Source organism: Amphimedon queenslandica, unplaced genomic scaffold (assembly GCF_000090795.2).
Source record: "Amphimedon queenslandica unplaced genomic scaffold, v1.1 AMPQUscaffold_13512, whole genome shotgun sequence".
Lineage (NCBI taxonomy): Eukaryota > Metazoa > Porifera > Demospongiae > Haplosclerida > Niphatidae > Amphimedon > Amphimedon queenslandica.
The window spans coordinates 614,897-633,616 of NW_003546252.1; the positions used below are offsets into that span (position 1 = coordinate 614,897).

At 33.5% G+C, this 18,720-nt stretch overlaps 5 protein-coding genes and 2 long non-coding RNA genes across 9 annotated transcripts in view; 5 read left to right on the forward strand and 2 right to left on the reverse strand.

Moving 5' to 3' along the window:
• On the forward strand, positions 1–550 carry LOC109588135 (uncharacterized). The gene is made up of 3 exons (XR_002187976.1): positions 1–29; positions 78–132; positions 175–550. It is a non-coding gene; the product is annotated as an uncharacterized LOC109588135 (long non-coding RNA).
• A 102-nt stretch (positions 551–652) lies between these two features.
• On the forward strand, positions 653–2,637 carry LOC109588480 (uncharacterized). Its single transcript, XM_020004645.1, has 6 exons — positions 653–1,024; positions 1,507–1,845; positions 1,895–1,993; positions 2,050–2,169; positions 2,216–2,497; positions 2,546–2,637. Exons 1-6 carry the CDS (start codon positions 709–711, stop codon positions 2,566–2,568), a joined length of 1,179 nt encoding a protein of 392 aa, XP_019860204.1. The 5' UTR covers positions 653–708; the 3' UTR covers positions 2,569–2,637.
• Positions 2,638–2,669: 32 nt separating this feature from the next.
• Positions 2,670–3,491, forward strand: LOC100638415 (YEATS domain-containing protein 4-like). Its single transcript, XM_003383309.3, has one exon. The coding sequence runs from the start codon at positions 2,707–2,709 to the stop codon at positions 3,379–3,381; it is 675 nt and encodes a 224-aa protein (XP_003383357.1). The 5' UTR covers positions 2,670–2,706; the 3' UTR covers positions 3,382–3,491.
• Positions 3,492–3,499: 8 nt separating this feature from the next.
• Positions 3,500–11,426, forward strand: LOC109588522 (uncharacterized). Of its 2 annotated transcripts, none has more exons than XR_002188223.1 (4): positions 3,500–3,666; positions 6,025–6,164; positions 10,804–10,948; positions 11,130–11,426. It is a non-coding gene; the product is annotated as an uncharacterized LOC109588522 (long non-coding RNA). The 2 variants fall into 2 exon arrangements; XR_002188218.1 differs by having other exon boundaries at positions 6,025–6,151.
• Positions 6,387–9,139, reverse strand: LOC109588492 (DNA damage-regulated autophagy modulator protein 1-like). Of its 2 annotated transcripts, none has more exons than XR_002188198.1 (6): positions 8,607–9,139; positions 8,121–8,242; positions 7,674–8,075; positions 7,429–7,621; positions 7,287–7,372; positions 6,387–6,959 (listed from the first exon to the last, which is right to left on the reverse strand). XR_002188198.1 is itself a non-coding variant. In XM_020004653.1 (6 exons), exons 1-6 carry the CDS (start codon positions 8,678–8,680, stop codon positions 6,741–6,743), a joined length of 837 nt encoding a protein of 278 aa, XP_019860212.1. In that variant the 5' UTR covers positions 8,681–9,139; the 3' UTR covers positions 6,387–6,740. The 2 variants fall into 2 exon arrangements, 1 of the variants encoding a protein (XP_019860212.1); XM_020004653.1 differs by having other exon boundaries at positions 7,674–7,816.
• Positions 11,427–16,292: 4,866 nt separating the features above from the next.
• On the reverse strand, positions 16,293–18,372 carry LOC109588501 (DNA damage-regulated autophagy modulator protein 1-like). The gene is made up of 6 exons (XM_020004663.1): positions 18,209–18,372; positions 17,847–17,968; positions 17,648–17,790; positions 17,417–17,606; positions 17,096–17,181; positions 16,293–16,612 (listed from the first exon to the last, which is right to left on the reverse strand). The coding sequence occupies exons 1-6, from the start codon at positions 18,298–18,300 to the stop codon at positions 16,433–16,435; spliced, it is 813 nt and encodes a 270-aa protein (XP_019860222.1). The 5' UTR covers positions 18,301–18,372; the 3' UTR covers positions 16,293–16,432.
• Positions 18,373–18,402: 30 nt separating this feature from the next.
• LOC109588090 (tumor suppressor candidate 3-like) overlaps positions 18,403–18,720 on the forward strand; it is a 25,347-nt gene continuing 25,029 nt past the window's right edge. Inside the window, exons 1-2 of the mRNA XM_020004280.1 lie at positions 18,403–18,489; positions 18,547–18,638. Coding sequence (XP_019859839.1) covers positions 18,457–18,489; positions 18,547–18,638 — 125 coding nt within the window. The 5' untranslated portion in view covers positions 18,403–18,456. The remainder of the gene's footprint in view (positions 18,490–18,546; positions 18,639–18,720) is intronic.

Below are 18,720 nucleotides of genomic sequence, written 5' to 3' on the forward strand. Positions count from 1 at the left end.
TTTTTGTAGGTGATAGTCAGGCATCAACTGTAAGTACATATACAATATTAAGCTTATTACTATGCTTCATTTTATAGTTGAGCCAATCTATGAGTTATATACTGGGACTAATAGTTGTCATTGCTGTACTTGGTGCGTAATAGTTTTATTTTATTTTAATGATTTTTGTCATAGTCATAATTGTACTGATCATCGCCATGGTGGTCATTTACAAGAAGATGAAGACCAAGAAGAATTATCACATTGATATTGATACTGCATCAGTTAATAATCCTGTATATACAGAAACCTATATGATGACTGGCAACAAAGATGCAGAGTTTGATGAAGATGCATATGAAAAAATGAAATAACTTGTGGTTAACGGATCCCTTATCTACTTTTATACATATTGCTATACTTGCATGTAGTTAGTTTGCTGATAAAATGCTGCTGCTATTAAACTATTTTTTGTGTGCTGTCTTTGATGTGTGCTTTAATTTGCTTTTGCTTAGTGCTGAACCAAAATTAGGTCAATAAGTAAATTTACGTGTAGATCTATTGCAAATTTACAAAGAGAAAGTAAAAAGTGTGCATCTCTAAGTGAGCATAATCCATAATGTACATGGCCTGGGTATATTCTCCAAATATGGAAATAGGGGTGTGTCATGTTTAAGTTGTTAACAAAGCAGCAGTCAACAACACGAAAACTGTACCTCTCAGAGTCTCATGGCAAAGGCTAGCGCTAAGTCAGCCATCAGGAACAATCTAAGCATCCTTACCAATGGGATATCAGCTCAACCCGCTGTCTTCAGTGAGGTCGTTAACGGTTGTGGTGAGAAAAAGTTAATTACACCAAAACAAGCTAAAGAATATGTTGACAATAGTGCTGGGAAGGAAATAAGTACCAGAGCTGGTAACCTGGTTCATAGCATAATGGCTGTTACTGATGTCATTCCTGAAAGTTTGGACACTTTTCTATGTATTTTGTATGACAGTGATGATCTATTGTTAAGAAAAGTAGCAAGCAAGATTGCTAATGACTGTAAGTAACTCCTTTAAATGCTACAATATGAATATGTATCATATTCATAGCATAACACAAGAATGGGATATTGTGTTACATTATAATAATGCAGTGTATTGTAAATTAACCTTCAATTACGGTATAGCAGAGGGAGTTGAATTTGGCAGATTGCTAAAATTTGGGTGATTAGCAAATTTTAATTTGGCAAATTTGTGGCCACGTGCCATAGAACATGTGCACAATGGCTCAAAATGGTGTATTTTTATTTTGGTGAATGGCTATCAAAACACCAAATTTGTCAAATTTAGCTGCCTCTGAAATTTTTTACTATACGGTAGCCTGATGAATCACTAAATTTTCACATGCCCACCCAAAAATAAATTTACTTTTGTCATGCTGTACTGTATTAAATTGATTTTTTTATTTCATAAATCTTAAAAAATTAGAAAAAAAATTTTAAGAAATTTTGGGCCATGACATTTAGCCATACTTATTTGTAGATGGTCGTGATCTACCTCAGTATAATGCCAGACTTGACAGTGACATCAATGAGGACATCCCAGCAAATACTCGTGTTTCTAGTTCTAACTCCCTTCCTTCTCCTTCTCCTCCTCGCAAACCATCAAATCACTTCTCTAATTTAATGAAGCCTCTTGTATTTCTAGCTATTGCAGTTGCTGTCTTTGCAGCTTGTTATAATTTATACAGTTCTGGTAAAGGGCCTGAAAACACCTTCATAAAACCACCAGTGGTGGAAGAGAAATTGGACAATGGTGATGTTCCGTTCCAGCACACTGAAACTCCACCTAATAATGATCCATTACCTCCTCCATCATCAGGTTTTTCTTTATCTTATTACATTTTCATTTTACAGATATTTGTATCTAGCTGGTAAAGAGACCATACCAGTGGTCAAGAAGAATTTGGACGATGCTGACGTTCCATCCCAAAACACTAATAATGGTCCATTGCCTCCTTCATCGTTAGGTATTCTTTTAACTATTATCTTATTATATTTTTATTTTACAGTTATTTGTATCTAGCTGGTAAAGGATCTAAAAAGACTATACCAGTGGTTGAAGAGAAGTTGGACAATACTGACGTTCCATCCCAACACACTGATACTCAGCATAATAATGATCCACTACCTCCTTCATCATCAGGTATTCCTTTAACTATAATCTTATTATATTTTCATTTTATTTATAGACAAAGAACCACTGAAGTTGCGTGATTTATATAGTGTCATAAGATCATTAAAAAATAATGATTATGATGTTAGTACATGGAGTGGCTTGTGTCTTGCACTTGGTCTGTCTCAATCAACAATAAATACCATTAAAAAAGATGAAATGGATTCAAATGATCGTTTTAGATCATGTTTGTATCAATGGTTGAACCGAGTTGATCAAGTTGATGAGTTTGGAGGAGCAACATGGGCTTCACTGGTGACAGCTCTTGAGAACATTGGCCAGAAGCCAGTTGCTGAAAGTAAGTGACAAAATTTATTTTTTATATTTCTTTTTAATTTCTTAATAGAACTGAAAGAAAGAACAAAGTAGTACATTTTAAATTTTTGCAGACCATGCAATATTTTGTTTACTTAAACTTGTAATGGTCAGTTGTCAATATTTAAGGCGGTGCTACCCACGTGTAGTCACATGTCAATATTTAAGGCGGTGCTTCCCGCCCATAATAAAATGGCAGAACCTGGAGAGGGTAATGTAAGGCGTAAAGGTACAACTATAGTGAAGCCAATAGTATATGGTAACATAGCAAGGTACTTTGGTAAGAAAAGAGAAGATGACGGTCACACTCATGCCTGGACGTGTTACTTGAAACCCTTCAAGAGTGAGGACATGTCTTTCTTTATCAAGAAAGTACAATTCAAATTGCACGAGAGCTACCCCAATCCTCTCCGGATCCTCTCAAAGCCACCGTACGAGATACAAGAGACAGGATGGGGGGAGTTTGAAATTATCATCAAGATATTCTTCCAGGACCCGGCCGAGAAACCGGTGACAATCTATCACTTGTTGAAACTATTCCAATCGGACCCTGCTGTCATTGCTGGGAAGAAGAATGTAGTATCAGAACATTACGATGAGGTAGTATTCACAGACCCTACTAACACTATGTATGGATTACTAAGCAACCCACGGCCCATGATACCAGCAGTGAGACATGAGAGTGGCATAGATTATAGAGACATGGAAGAGCGACATCTTTCAGCTATAACTGCAGCACAGAAGAAGATAAAGCTTGAGATACAAGACCTCAGCGACAGATTAAAGATGACTAAAGAGTTAGTACAAAAATACCGTGAGCATTTGGAAGAGGCTGAAGAAGAGGAGGATATGGAAGAAAGGGACTGATTAATGCCAGCTTCTTTTTGTAATAATATCTGACTCTTTTTAATATAAACTTAAAATTTTTCATGTCACATTTCATTAATTTCACATGACCAAATCACTGAATAACAGTACAGTAGTCACTAGTCAAGTCAGCCACACCTATTTTAAGATGGTTGCAATGGAGTGCTCTCGTTTGAGGCTGTGGTTTTTCTGCCTCAAGTTACAGAAGTATGCAGACTACTACACAACATACATTTAAGAGGGTTCGGCCACCCTCGACCAATAAAGATCATGTACTGAATGCAAGTGAGTACAGCTCTAGTTTTTGTTGATATTTTTGTGGGTTCATCTTTGGTGGGCTGGATTGATTTTTCCATGATTGTGTACAATAAGTCATGTACAATGTACAATTTTGCTTTTACCTGAATAAAGTTTTTATATAATGTAACATGTGTGCATCTATTTGGGTTTCCCACAAGATAGTGGCATAGTGCTCATTTCCTGTCAGCGAGTTTGGGCAAAAAACCCTGTAGTACAGAAAAAGTAATTAGGAGAGAAATATTATTATGAGAGAATTTTTTAGTTTTATGGACATGTATAATATATGTTGTGTATAAACTGTGAGCTGATTCCAAACAAAATTTGGATGCATTATGAATTTTAAAGTTGCTCAAAAATTTGGCCAAAATTTCTGTACTATCATAAGTATGGGAATTTCAACCAGATTTTGTCAAAATAAAAAGAAGTACATTCTTCATTTCAATAATGCATATACATATTATTATGCTGTGTAGAAAGTTTGAACTAATGCCAATCAAGTTTGGATTTTTTACAAATTTTTAAAGTTGCTCACAATTTTTGTCAAAAATGAAAAGGAGAGAATTCTTAATTTTATTTTTTAGTATATATGCATGTACTTGCACTTATGTTGGAGTTTTTACAAATTTTTAATAATTATTTTAAAAATCAGGCCAATGACCAAGGCTTTGTGTTTAGCCTAGCAAATGACTAGGAGAGAATTTTTCATTTTTATTACATTTCATAATGCATAATACACTGTGTTTTTATGTTGTTTAGAAATTTGAAATTGATTTTGATCAAAATTAAATTTTTCTGAACTTTTGGAGTTGCTTCAAAATTTGACTGAAGTACCCTCTACTAAAGTGGGTAGGAGAAAATTGCTAGCTTCCATTATACTGTAGTACTGGTTTTATGAATGGTTAATTTTTTGAAGAAGCACATTATAATACTTGGCAATGTGATCAATGTACCATATAGTAGGAAATTTTGGAGGGACTAAAATTTGGTGATTTGCTAAATTTTAATTTTAATTTGGTAAATTTGTGGCCATGTGCCATTGAGCATATGTATAATGCCTCAAAGTTGCAGATTTTATTTTGGCGAATGGCTATCGAAAATGTTATCTTTGCCAAATTTAATTCCCTCTAAAATTTCCTGCTATACGGTGTAAAATCTTTCTACAGCAATTTTATTCTCAATGGCATGTGGCTGCTAATTTTGACTAATCCGCCTATTGTTATTTCTGCCAATACTTCCCACTACCAAATGTATATCTCTTACTAATGATTGTCTTCTGTCTAGACTAGTGCAGTCTTGACTGTCTTGTAGGCAGTAGCCTTACTTCAGCAGAATCAATCTCATTATTACTTTTTCATTTAAAGGTGTATGCAATGATTTGTGTTTGTGGGATTTCCTATCATTCGCATCTGTTTACTAATGCTAGTGATATGTCATGAATAGCATCATTACATTACTTGTAAATTGACTAGACTAGTTTACTTTGTCTAGTTTCCTAGAATATGATTTTACCTTACTGGATTTTGGTACTTTTAAAATTCAATTTTGATTTAGCTACAAAAATAGGCAGTTGTAAACTTTACAAAGTACCTATTAAATCATTTAGTAAGCCCATGTGACATCATGACATTTACCAATACCAGCCAGCCTGAGTTGTCTTGCTGTATCTGCTTGGCTCAGTTTGGTGACAGACTACAGGCTATCATTTTTAATGTGTTGGTCCTATTAAAAACCTAGTATAATCCATAGCACTGTATAGCTCTAAATTTTCATCGTCTAAAATTTATGTGATTTTCATAAAATTATAATAATCGTGAAAATTTTAATCACTAAGCACTACCAGTCACCATTGTAATAGCTGCACATGTTGGTTGATTCACAAAATTTTATTCGCTAAATCAGGAGCCCAAATCCATTTTAAAAGTAAAATCATGGAAATTTTAGACCACAAATTCATAGTTCCTATTACAGAGGCAGTCCTGATGTGGGCAGATGGGCTTGTTTATTTTTATTCATTATCACCTGTATACACTGACTGTGCAATAATGAATAGTGATGTGGCACCATGTCACCCCTCCCTTATAAAGACAGCCCTCCCTTATTGTTTACACAAGTTTATTTTCTTTAGTAACAGTTTCAATTAGTTCCAAGGTAACTGGAATCATGAATATTTTAGTCACTTTCATAATTCCATTCATTCACTGCTCATTTACATAAACATTCAGTTTAACGCAAATAATTTAATGACCTTTATGTTTAATGTTTTTGCATTGGTATATTAATACCCATTGATTTTAACAATTTTATTCATTAATTTTGATATGGTTTGTTATTTTTGTTCCATAGCTCTAAAGACACTATGTCACAAGTATTGCTAGCCTTACCCAAGAAGCTTCTTTTTGGGACTGGTCTGTTATCAAAATCCCTGACTCTCCAATGCATCAATGATGAGTTCCACTTAGAGAATCTAAAGGTAAAACTGAAAGGTACTGCTGATTATTTATATTTCTTAAGTTAATCTTTGTCAATGTACTTGCTCAGCCAACTGTTTATTAATGTTACTTACATGTACATAAAAGAGTTGTGAATTATTAATTTAGAGCAAGGTGTAATATTATAACAGGCTATGCAATTATCACTAGTTTTTAGTCTACATGTGTACATCATTATAAATCACCTTATAAATCACCTTATTACCATGTTATAGGTGCATGTATAGTGACTACAATTCAGTATAATTTTATTGCAATGGGGCTTAATCTGGATCTGTATGGAGCAACTTTAAAACCACTAAGTCTGATATTTGTTTGTTTATTTACTGTAGACAATTTTTATTCATGCTTTTTTATAGAAACAACTTGTTTCATGAAAGTAAAACTTCCTTGCTTGTAGTAATTACTGTACTTCTCTTTCATAACAATTCTATTATTGTTCATTATTATACTTGTATAACAATAGTCTTTTAAAATAGAGTAACTTGGAAAAATGATTATAGATTTAAGAGGAAAGGGCGATAATAACAAATTTATCCACTGTACATCACAAAAGTTTCTTTTCTCAATCTAGTTACTGTTTAATACAGCTACAAGTGGTGTCCTCTCATTGAGAGGCTCCTTGTTCATTGATACTGACACTTGTTCCTCTTGACTTTGTGTTGGTGATACAAATGAGACATTTAAACTGGCTCTGTAGAAATCAACATGAAATGTTAAGAAAAACAGGACAAATGTTAATCCTAAGCACCACTCTGATATAGTACTAGTCAAATGAAGAGGATAACCCTATATTTAATTAATAATAATTTGTTTAGCAATAAAGCCAGATTTACAATATGACGCTAGGCCAATGTAACGTCAATTTTTAATCAAAAGCATAGGCGATTTGACCTTTTCACGCATGCTTCACGCTGGAGTTGAACCAGATTCAACTTCTATGTCAACGTAACGTCAGGACTAGCGTCATATTGTAAATCCGGCTTAAAACTGTGACATACTGTAAGTGCATATACTAATGAATATAATCACCACCTCCCTTTATATAAACAATACAGGCCAGTTTTTACAGGTGTTTGACCCTATGACAGAATATTTTGCCAAGATCAGGCTTACAACAACACTGCTATCCCAATAAAAAGGATCATATTGACCTTCTTTGTGTACTCTTTGTTGCTCAGAAACTTTCATGGATATCAAACCTGATTGAAAGAGAGAAGGGTGAATGTGCTCTTAATCTATTGATGTTAATTTATACCAATTATAGAAATGATAACTGCCATTAGAGAAATAATGAGTCTACCAAAAATATTAACTTTGTCAATACGTCTTGTCAATCCAGTATGATATATTTTATATGATACCAATGTCTGGAACCACATGTGCAATATACCAAAAATCCATAAGGTAAAAGCTCCAATCATATGAACTTTGGCATTAACGTTGTGATCCTAAAAATGGGTGCATATGATTAAGATCTGAATTGCTGCAATGTGCATATACTTGAAAAGATCCAACTAGTAAAAGTCCAAATACTGAAACAGCTCCAATAAAAAATGTGAACTGATTTAAAAATTTTATTCTATTGATATCCTTTTGATAGTATTGCTTTACTTGTATATATCTAATATATATTATTAGCAGCCCTGAAGAGAGAGAGAGAAATGACTAATGGTGGGACACATAGGGCTTCTGAGTAACCCAGAATGGCACCAACTGCATGCAAAGGAGTTACTTAACTTAAATTTTGAACCATATTTATTTTTAGAAACTTAAGAAGTTACTTCAATATTGGCAAAACCCAAGGACTAGATTTATACTCCATAATTTAAATTACCAAATTTTACACTTTGCATAGCAAAAGATTCCCTGCTTACCCTTCTCCTTCATGCAACAGAATTAAAACTTAAAAAGAAATCAATGTAAAATATACACTTAGTATATACTCACAGATTATGGATGAAATGCTGCAAATTAGTGTAAAGATGCAGCTCTCTGGTGGTTTTCCTCCTGTATTGCTTATGTATGGAAAAAAGGGCGTAAGGTGTCCATAATATGCTGCTAAAATATATCTAAAAAAGAGAGGGAAAAGATGAGAGCTAAAGGCTGGTTTCCATACACAGCTCCTACAACAGCCTTACAACACTGTTGCAACAATTGTGGAGCTAGAAATCAGATCTGTCTTTACAGCAATTGTATGCTAACCACAGAATACAGCAGCCACAGCTACATGTATATGGAAACCAGGCTTAATGATACCATAATGGAGTCAAGACTGATATGATGCCAACCAAAAATTATTTTCCAATCACTAAATGACAAATATACTATTACACTTATATGAATAGACTATGCATGCTGATATGAATAGACTATGCATGCTGATACATTTGTCTGTGCCTCTACTGGTATTCTCATGGTTCAGTGTGGTCTTACGTGATAATGAATCCAATGCATTGAATCACAGCTACAATGACAACAAGTAACTCCAGGCCACATCCAAATCTCATGATGGTTACTATATATGACAACAGAGAAGAAGAGGCATACAGCAGCAATGCAGCATACACAAAAGAAGAAGAACTGAGCAATGTGTGATGAACCACAAGTCAGGCAGCTAGAGTGGTTAATTTAATTGGTTATAAAGTTCAATGATCAAGATTCTAAAGGGCTCCATGCATAAATAAGTTCCTTATGTAGAACCTAATCAGATCCATCTAATTTCAGCTGGTTAACTGTCCTTGTAGTAGAGTAAAAGGCTGATTATGCTCAATAAACAATGCTAAAGCGTTGCTCATGAAAATGTCATGATTACAATTATGCACACAACCGTTTTCGTTGATCAGTCATTACAAATATTGTATCTCTCAATTTCTCAAAAGCAACAGTCTTTTACAATAGAAACTTTTAAGAGGAATGGACAAAATTATTAAAAAACAAAATTAAAGAAATTAATGCAGTGTATCTACATTGCAACTAAAATCTTTTGACTAATCTACTGTTCAGTACAGCTATCAGTGGTGTTCTCTTGTTCCCTTGACTTTGTGCTGATGACACAAATGAGACAGTTAATATTTTTAAAATAATTTTTCCTGATGCATATACATGTACTTACATGTACATTATGTATGTTGTGTAGAAAGTTTGAACTAATTCCGATTAAGTTTGGATTTTTTAATGCCAAGTTTCAAAAAATCAGACCAACAACCAAAGGCTATAGCCTTTGGTCTTTAGCCAAATTTTATAACAAATGACTGGAGAGAATTCTCATTTTTATTGCATTTTCTAATACATATACATGTACATTGTGTTTTTATACTTTTGTTAATAATGGTTTTCATCTGTCTAGACTAGTGCAGTCTTGACTGTCTGGTAGCCTTACTTTAGCAGTTTAGCCTTTCTTTAAAGGTGTATGTAATGGTTTGTGTTTGTGGGATTTCCTATCATTTGCATCTGTTTACTAATGCTAGCGATGTCATGACTAGCATCATTACATATTACTTGTGAATTGACTATTACTAGACTAGACTAGTTTACTTTGTATGGTTTCCTATAAATATGATTTTACCTTTAGTTGTTGTACTGGTCGCTGGTGCTTTTATAATTCAATTTTGATTTTTAGTTAAATGTAATATTAGCAAAAATAGGAACAAAATCAATTGTGAAATTCACAAAGTACTTACATGCATTAAAGCACTTACAGTGAGCCCGTGTGACATCATGACATTTACCAAGACCAGCTTGGCTGAGCTGTCTTGCTGTACAAAACTAAGCTGCCTGGTTTGGCTTGGCTTGGTTTGGTGACAGATTACACTATTATTTTCAAACTGCGCTGGCCCTGTTAAAAACCTACATAACCTGTAGTACTGTATAGCTTCAAATTTCCATGGTCTAAAAATTTTGTGATTTTCATGAGATTATATAATTTTAATCACTAAGCACTACCAGTCACCATTGTAACAGCTGCACATGTGGGTTAATTCCAAATTTTTATTTGCTAAATCCAATTTTTAATAAAATCATGGAAATTTTAGACAACAAAAATACATAGTTCCTATTACGGAAGCGGTCCTGATGCCAGCAGTTAGGTTTCTTCATTTTTTCATTATCACCTTTATACACTGACTGTGACTGTACAAATACAATATTGAATAGTGATGACGCACCATGTGGCCCTTCCCTTATAGAGACTAGTCTCCCTTATTGTTTACACGAGCTCTTTTTTACTTTAGTGACGGTTTTAATCAGCCGTTTAGTACAATTGTATTTTAAGGAAATGGAAAATTATAATTTTTAAGTCACTTCTATAATTCCATTCATCCATTATTCATTTATAGTTTAGGCTCTCATTTTGAGTTGTGTGCTGTAAGCAATTTAACGACCTTTATGTTTAACATTTTGCAGTGAAGGGTATATTAGCGTTCATTAATTTTAATGATTTTTACAACTAAAGAAACCAATTGCACATTGACAATCAAATTTACATCCAATAACTTAACAAAATTAGGCCAATGGTATAAAATGAATAAAATTAATGGATAGTAATTATCAATAGGTCTTACCAATATTTTGTGCATGACTGTGTGTGATTAATTTATTCATTATTTTGATGTGGGTTATTTTTGTTTTATAGCTCAAAAGACACTTTACGGCACAAACCTTCAACTAACCTTGCTAAAGAAGCTTCTTTTCGGGACTGGTCTGTTATCAAAATCCCTGACTCTCCAATGCATTAATGATTAGATCCACTGAGAGAATCTTAAGGTTAAAAATGAAAGGTAGCTACTGCTGATTATTTATGCTTCTTAAGCTAATCTTTGTCAATGTATACTTGCTCAGCCAACTGTCTAAAGAGTTGTGAATTAATAATTCTAGGGCAATGTTTAATAATGTGAGGACTTTCTATAACAGGGTCTACATGTGTACATCATGTCAAATCACCTTTTTATTATGTTATAGGCACATGTATAGGGACTAAAATTTATTGCAATGAGGCTTAATCTGGACTTGTCTGGAGCGGCAACTTTAAAGATATTAAGTCCAATAAAAATAAGTATGGTGCTCCTCTGAGATCATGTTGTTAAGAGACCAGATTAATTTGGAGGCTGGAGCATTTGTGAGCAGAATTTTATATCTTTTGTTTATTTACTTTAAACAATTCTTATGCATGCTTTTTTGTAAAACAGCTTATTTCATGAAACTGAAACTTTATTGCTTATACAATGTAGTACTTACTATACTTCTCTTTCATAATAATCTTATTATCAATTAATCAAATTGGTCATTATTTTAGTTGTATAACAATAGCCTTTTGAAATAGAGTAACTTTTAAATATTGTTAAGGATCTATAAGAAAAGAGCAATAATAACAAAAGTATCTAATGTACATCAAAAAGTTTCTTTGCCCTGTCTAGTTACTGTCCAATACAGCTACAAGTGGTGTCCTCTCATTGAGAGGTTCCTGATCCAATGATACTAACACTTGTTCCTCTTGACTTTGTGCTGGTGATACAAATGAGACAGTTAAACTGGCTCTGTAGAAATCAACATGAAATGTTAAGAAAAACATGACAAATGTCAATCCTAAGCACCACTCTGACATAGTACTGGTCAAATGAAGAGGATAGCCCTATACATGTAATTAATAATAATTTCTTAGCAATAGAAATGCATTTATATTTATGCATGCCTTAATGTGCACTCCAATACCTGTAAGTACATAGACTAATATGATTACTAAGTACCTTGCCACCAGTTTTGAAGCCTCACGCCACTTACCCTTAAGTAAACAATACAGGTCATTTGCAGGTGTTTGACTACCTCACTGTCGGTTTTAATATATATTTTAAATCTGAATATTTGAGGTGAATTGTTGGTTTCCTGTTGGCACATTAAAATTATAGTCATGCATTTGACCAAACAAGATTAATCACACATTTCACTATGCATTCTGCCCTGCCTAAATGTACATGTAGATAGTCTGTTGCCAAAATCACTTACAACAACACTGCTATCCCAATAAAAAGGATCATATTGACCTTCTTTGTGTACTCTTTGTTGCTCAGAAACTTTCATGGATACCAAACCTAATTGAAAGAGAGAAGGAAAGTGAGTTTTTTATCTAATCTGCTAATTCATACCAATTATAGAAATGACGACTGCCGTTAGTGAAATAATGAGTCTAACAAAAATAGTAACTCTGTGAATACGTTGTTTCAAACCAATGCGGTATATTTTATAGGACACCAATGTCTGAAACCACATGTGCAATATACCAAAAATCCAAAAAATAAAAGTTCCAGCCATATGAGCTTTGGCAGCTGTATAATCCTAGAAATGGGTTGCATAATTATAATTAGGATAAATTTATGTTGTTGTCTATACTTGAAAAGCTCCAACTAGTAAAAGTCCAAATACTGTAACAGCTCCAAGAAAAGATGTGAACCAATTTAAAATTTGTAATTTATTGACACCCCACTTTTGATAGTATTGCTTTACTTGTACGTATCTAATATATATTATTAACAGCCCTGAGAGAGAGAGAGAGAAATGATAGACACTAGTAGGGCCTTTGAGAGGTTGCATTGAAAAGGGGTAGACAGAATTGGGCCCACAGCATGCAAAGCAGTCAATTTTATGGACATTTTAAAAGTCACTGCAAAAACCAACTGAGAGCTAGATTCTATTAATTTTTAATTTGGAAAGTAAGAAACTTCCTGCACATATTCCCCTCTCTCGACTGAATCACAGTAAATTTAGAAAGAAATCAAGGTAAAAGATTGTAGACTTATACTCACAGATTATGGATGAGATGCTGCAAATTAGTGTAAAGATGCAACTCTCTGGTGGTTTTCCTCCTGTATTGCTTATATATGGAAAAAAGGGTGTAAGGTGTCCATAATATACTGCTAAAATATATCTGAAAGAGAGAGAAAAAATGAGAGCTAATGGTGCCATAATTGATGAAACAGACAAGTAAAATGATAATATCAAAAGCAAAGAATGATAATGGTGCCAACCAAATTGATTTCCAGTCACTCAATGACAAATACTATTACACTTATAGACTATACATGCTGATACATTTGTCTGTACCTCTACTGGTACTTTCATCTAGAACATGGTTCAGTGTGATCTTACGTGATAATGAATCCAATGCATTGAATCACAGCTACAATGACAACAAGTAGCTCCAGACCGCATCCAAATTTCATGATGGTTACTATATAGGACAACAGAGAAGAAGAGGCATACAGTAGCAGAAGATTGCATACACAAGAGAAGAAAAACTTAGCAATGTGTGATGAACCACAAGTCCTGAATTTATGTCATCAGACAGAGTGGTTAATTCAATAATGAAATTTAATTGGTTATAAAGTTCAATGATCAAGACTGTAGTTTTTTGGATAGTTTTAGTATAGCTTAGTATGTTTATGAAACCCAATTCAAAAGAAGATTCCATGCATAGGTAACTAGGTTCCCCCAGCTTCTTATCATTTAGATCTAGAATCAAATTAGATCTATCTACACATTTATTTCTAATTTCAGGTTATGAGGTTAACTGTCTTTGTTTAGTAGAGTAAAAGGCTGATTGTGCTCAATAAACTGTTTGATGTAGATCTAGATCCATCATTGCTCATGAAAATATCATGATTATTATTAGATCTAATAATTAACATTCAAAAGCTATAGTTTTTAAATAGAGACTTTTAAAATATAAAGAGGAAGCGACAATTGAAATTATTAAAATAACAAAAGTAAAGAATGCAGTTTACATCTACTGATCTACATTACAATTAAATTAACATTGAATCTTTTGACCAATTTATTGTTCAGTACAGCTATTAGTGGTGTCCTCTTGTTCCTCTTGACTTTGTGCTGGTGATACAAATGAGACAGTTAAACTGGCTCTGTAGAAATCAACATGAAATGTTAAGAAAAACAGGACAAATGTCAATCCTAAGCACCACTCTGATATAGTACTGGTCAAATGAAGAGGATAACCCTACATGTAATCAATAATAATCAATACAATTCAATTAAAGGGATTTATGCATGTGTAGTTTGAAGTTTACTCTTGCCTATATTATAAATGCACAGAAAAGTAAAGAATTGATGAGGTCATAAGGATGTGAGTGAGAGAAAGAGAGACCAATGGAAAAGGACTACACCACATTATAAGAGTTATAACTACTTTGCTAATGTGCATAGAATCATTCATTAATACATAAACAATGTTTAGTGCAGGTCATTTACAAAACTAAGCTAGGCATTGGCGGTTTTAAAATACATTTTTAATTCCATGACTTACACCACACTACATTAGGCACTGTATATAGCTAAGTTGATTAGTTTTCTGTTGTTGGCTTGGTAATTAAACCTAACTCGGCAAATTTTGGATTTTTTATTTACTGAACAAAAAATGTTATTATTTAGAAATAATACATGTACAAACATCTTGCCAACTCTCCTTTATTCCTGACTACATTGCAACTGCATGGTTTGTGGCAGTTGGTTGATGGTCATGTGATCACTATATATTTTTACTGACCATACAACCCCAGCCAAATGCAGTCTATTATCATAAAGTCTTTTGCCAAGATCACTTACAGCAGCACTACTATTCCAGTAGTAAGGATCATATTGGCCTTCTTTGTGTCCTCTTTGTTGCTCAGAAACTTCCAAGGATACCAAACCTAATTGAAAAAGAGAAGTGAAATTGTGCTCTCAATCTAATCTGCTAATTCATACAATTTATAGAAATGATAACTGCCGTTAGAGAAATAATGAGTCTAACAAAAATATTAGCTCTGTCAATACATCTGGTCAAACCAGTGTCATATATTTTATATGATACTAATGTCTGGAACAACATGTGCAATATACCAATACTCCATACAATAAAACTTGCAACCATATGAGCATTTGAAAATGTATAATCCTAAAATAAGCATGTACACATAATTAGGAATTATATTGCTGTCCATACTTGAAAAGCTCCAACTAGTAAAAGTCCAAATACTTAAACAGCTCCAATAAAAAATGTGAACCAATTTAAAAATTCTATTTTATTGATACCCTTTTGATAGTATTGCTTTACTTGTAGATCTATATATCTAATATATATTATTAGCAGCCCTGAGAGAGAGAGAGAGAGCGGAGAGAGAAAAGTGACAATATATAAAGTGATACAATAATTATGTTATAGACCTAGCTCACAGATTATAGATGAATTAGTGTAAAGATGCAGCTCTCTGGTTGTTTTCCTCATGTATTGTTTAATTATGGAAAAAAGGGTGTAAGGTGTCTATAATGTGCTGCTAGAATATATCTAAAAGATAGAGGAAAGGTGAGAGCTAAAGGCTGGTTTCCATACACAACTCCTACAACAGCCTTACAACACTGTTGCAACAATTGTGGACATAGAAATCAGATTTATCTCTACAACAATTACATGCTAATGGAGTCAAGACTGATATAGTACTGCCAACCAAAAATTAACTTCCAGTCGCTCAATGACAAATATACTATTATAAGTGTATAACAAAATATACTATTATAAATGTATTTTTATACACTTACATGAATAAACGATACATGCTGATACATTTGTCTGTGCCTCTACTGGTACTCTTATGTAGGTCATGTTTCAGTGTGGTTTTACATGATGATGAATTTAATGCATTGAATCACAACTACAATGACAACAAGTAACTCCAGACCGCTTCCAAATCTCATCATGGCTACTATATATGACAACAGAGAAGAAGAGGCATACAGCAGCAGAAGATTGCATACACAAAAGAAGAAAAAACTTAGTTAGCAATGTGTGATGAACCACAAGTCCTGAATTATGTCATCAGGTAGAGTGGTTAATTTAGTTGGTTATAAAGCTCAATGGTCAAGACTGCACTGGAGGATTGCATAAAGATAGGTTCCTTATCTAGAACCTAATCAGATCTATCTAATTTTAGGTTAACTGTCTTTGTAGTAGAGTAAGAGGCTGATTATGCTCAATGCAAGCAATGCTAGTCAAATGTTGCTCATGAAAAATGCCATGGTTACTTATCAAATAATTACATTATGCACACAAGCATTTTCGTCATTACTAATAATGTATTCTCTCATTTCTCAACAGTACTAGCTTTTATTACAAAAGAAGTTTTAAGATATAAAGAGGAAGGGACGAAATTATTAAAATAACAAAATTGAAGAAATTAATGCAGTGTATTTTACATCACAACTAAAATCTTTTGACCAATCTACTGTTCAGTACAGCTATCAGTGGTGTCCGCTTGTTCCTCTTGACTTTGTGCTGGTGATACAAATGAGACAGTTAAACTGGCTCTGTAGAAATCAACATGAAATGTTAAGAAGAACATGACAAATGTTAATCCTAAGCACCACTCTGATATAGTACTGGTCAAATGAAGAGGATAACCCTATACATTATAATCAATAATAATCAATACAATTCAATTAAAAAAACTTCGTGCATGTCTTGTGTAATTTGAAGTGTATCATGCTTATATAAATGCAATTCTGATGACAAATATTTCTTTTGCAAAGAAAAAGTAAAAGATTGATTAGGATAAATGAGAGAAAAACAGAAAGACAAGTACACCATATTATAAAAGTTATAACTATCTATTTTAAAAACAATTTTATAGTATAGTTTGGTTAATGCATTCGCGAATAATAACTAACTGGACAAAAATTAGGATTTTTATCTGCTGAATATGCATGTTTTCAGTAGGAACATTGCATGTACAAACATCTTGCCAACTCTCCTTTTTTCCTATACCTACCCTAATTGCAACTGGTTTTTGGCAGTCATAGCTATTGGCTATGTTGCTACTGAAAGTATAATCCCAGCCAAATGCATGCAGTCTAATTATCAGAGCTAGAGTATTTTGCTCACTTACAACAACACTACTATCCCAGTAAAATGGATCATATTGTCCTTCCTTGTGTACTCTTTGCAGCTCAGAAATTTTCATGGATATCAAACCTAATTGAAGGAGAGAAGGGTGAATGTGCATGCTCTTAAGGTGGGTATCCACTATGCAAATTTGTTGCCAGTGCCTTTGGTTTGCTTGGGCAACATGTTGCATGAAGCAGAGAGACTCTCTACTTCATGCAACATGTTGACCAATCATCAAAGGTTTAACTACAAGTTGAAAGCAACACAATGCTGCATAGTGGATCAGCGCCCACCTTTAATCTAAATCAATGTTAATTCATACAATTTATAGAAATGATGAGTGCCATTAGAGAAATAATGAGTCTAACAAAAATATTAACTCTGTCAATACATCTGGTCAAACCAGTGTGATATATTTTATATGATACCAATGTCTGGAACCACATGTGCAATATACCAAAAATCCATAAGATAACACTTGCAACCATATGAGCACTTTCAAATGTATAATCCTACGGGCACACATAATTAGGAATTATATTGCTGTTCATACTTGAAAAGCTCCAACTAGTAAAAGTCCAAATACAGAAACAGCTCCAATACAAAATGTGAATCGATTTAAAATTTCTATTTTATTAATACCCTTTTGATAGTATTGCTTTACTTGTACATATCTAATGTAGATTATGAGCAGCCCTAAGAGAGAGAGCAGTGATAGAAAAGTGATACAATAATGTTATAGACCTACTCACAGATAATGGATGAAATGCTGCAAATTAGTGTAAAAATGCAACTCTCTGGTGGTTTTCCTCCTGTCATGCTTATATATGGAAAAAAGGGCGTAAGGTGTCCGTAATATACTGCTAAAATATATCTTAATTATAAAGAGAGAAAAGCCATTATTCTCATTATTGATGAAATTAGACTAGATCTAGTAATGTCAACATGACTAAAGACTCAGGCATAATTATTATGGTGCCAACTAAAAATTAATTTCCAGTAATTTACATGACTTAATGATGACAGATGCTATTACACTTATCTATACTAACAGGCTAGGCATACTGCTGTATTTGCCTCTGCTTAAGTTTACATGTACTCCTTGTGGTCTTACGTGATAATGAATCCAATGCATTGAATCACAGCTACAATGACAACAAGTAACTCGAACCCGAGCTCCAGACTGCATTCAAATTTCATGATCATTGAAATATCATGACATAAGACAATGAGAGGTAGGCACTAGACAGCAACAAAAGAACACATCAAGTTGTAAAGATGATTATCGGAATTTTTAATAAGACGATAATAAATGAGCATGACCACACCTATTAGGCGACATGTGTTCTTCTCTTAATCTTCATGGCTCTTCATTCAGTTGGACAAGTCTCAAAAGTATATCCACGCACATAAAATGTATTTGAAATTATTAATTATATATATTTTCCTTAGAATTCAAAACTTGAGTCTCGCGTACAGCAACTGATGGATTGGAGTTCTCGTCGTTCAATCATCACTCTATCATCACAGAAATTCAATACATTATAACGGTTAAGAGCCGTCCCAGGAACTATTCTATCATTGCTATGCTCACTGCTCTGAAACCACAAAGACAGCGTACTGTAT